Genomic DNA, 1301 nt, shown 5'->3' with positions numbered 1-1301 from the left:
AAGAGACTGGACAGCCATTTGTCTGAAATGGTATAGGGTTTCCTGCCTGAGCAGGGGGTTGGACTAGAAGACCTCCAAGGTCCCTTCCAACTTTATTATTATTATTATTATTATTATTATTATTATTATTATTATTATTATTATTATTATTATTATTATTATTATTATTATTATTATTATTATTATTATTATTATTATTGAGAAACCCACAGGAGAGAATGCCTGTTCTGTTGTCAGAGCCACTGCTGGAGGCCACTGATCTCAGAGCACCCTTGAAAGCTCAACAGGGTTGTCCCTGATTAATATTTGGATGGGGAACCCAGCAGGGAAACTTAGGATTGTTAGCTAGATCAAGAGGTGGAAGCAAACATCCCGGAAGAGGCTAACCCCTTCTTCCCAATGTCTTACCTTTTTGAATGTTCATGAAGGCAACTTCGAGAATGCTCATCTGAATCTGAAGTTGTTTGACTTGCAATTTAAGAAGTTCAAGCTCTGGATGGGAACGTAATTGAATTAGACTTCCTCATTGATATCAAATTCAGTTAGAGACTTTTCAACGAAAAGAATGAAATGTATAACCGCCATGACTTTGGAGAACATTTTCATCTAGCCAGAGGGACTCAGGAACTTGACCCTCATTCCCAAAGCTCTTACTTCAGATTGGATTTGTTGGGTGTTTTGTTTTTTTTTTGAAGAAACCATGAGGGGTCACCTCATATATTTTGCAGCAAGAAATGTGATTGGAATTAAATGAACAGTAATGTCACTTTTAGGAATATATGAAAAGTGCTATTCTATCTTTGGAAGTATATCCTTCATAACTATACATTCTTGTAAGCCCCGTGATGATGCAGTGGTTAGAAGGCAGTATACTGTAGGCTACTTCTACTGACTGCCAACAGTTTGGCAATCACCAGCTCAAGGTTGACTCAGCCTTCCATCCTTCCAAGATTGGTAAAATGAGGACCCTGACTGTTGGGGGGGCAAGAGGCTGACTCTGTAAACCGCTTAGAGAGGGCTGTAAAGCACTGCGAAGCAGTATATAAGTCTAAGTACTATTGCTATTGGCTCAGCCTTCCATCCTTCCAAGGTTGGTTAAAACAAGGACCCAGATTGTTGGAGGCAATATGGTCTAAACCGCTTAGAGAGAGCAGTAAAGCACTGTGAAGTGGCATATAAGTCTAAGTGCTATCGCTATCGCTTGTGAAGTCTCTCATGTAGACATTCACCAAACGTTGACTCAAACATTCATGCAGAAGATGCCCATTCATGGATACAAAGAGATATTTCAGAGCTTATAC

The 1301-nt window shown here is 39.4% G+C and overlaps 1 protein-coding gene across 1 annotated transcript in view; it reads right to left on the bottom strand.

Moving 5' to 3' along the window:
• The window catches only part of LOC107300672 (pulmonary surfactant-associated protein D), an 8952-nt gene that overhangs the window by 1815 nt on the left and 5836 nt on the right, over positions 1–1301 (bottom strand). The window contains exon 4 of the mRNA XM_015829980.1: positions 409–492. Within this exon, the coding sequence (XP_015685466.1) occupies positions 409–492 (84 nt within the window). The remainder of the gene's footprint in view (positions 1–408; positions 493–1301) is intronic.

Source organism: Protobothrops mucrosquamatus, unplaced genomic scaffold (genome assembly GCF_001527695.2).
Source record: "Protobothrops mucrosquamatus isolate PMUCROS unplaced genomic scaffold, P.Mucros_1.0 scaffold_240, whole genome shotgun sequence".
Taxonomy (NCBI): Eukaryota; Metazoa; Chordata; class Lepidosauria; order Squamata; family Viperidae; genus Protobothrops; species Protobothrops mucrosquamatus.
Note: the sequence above shows the minus strand (reverse complement) of the source record. Positions and strands in the feature narration are given on the sequence as shown.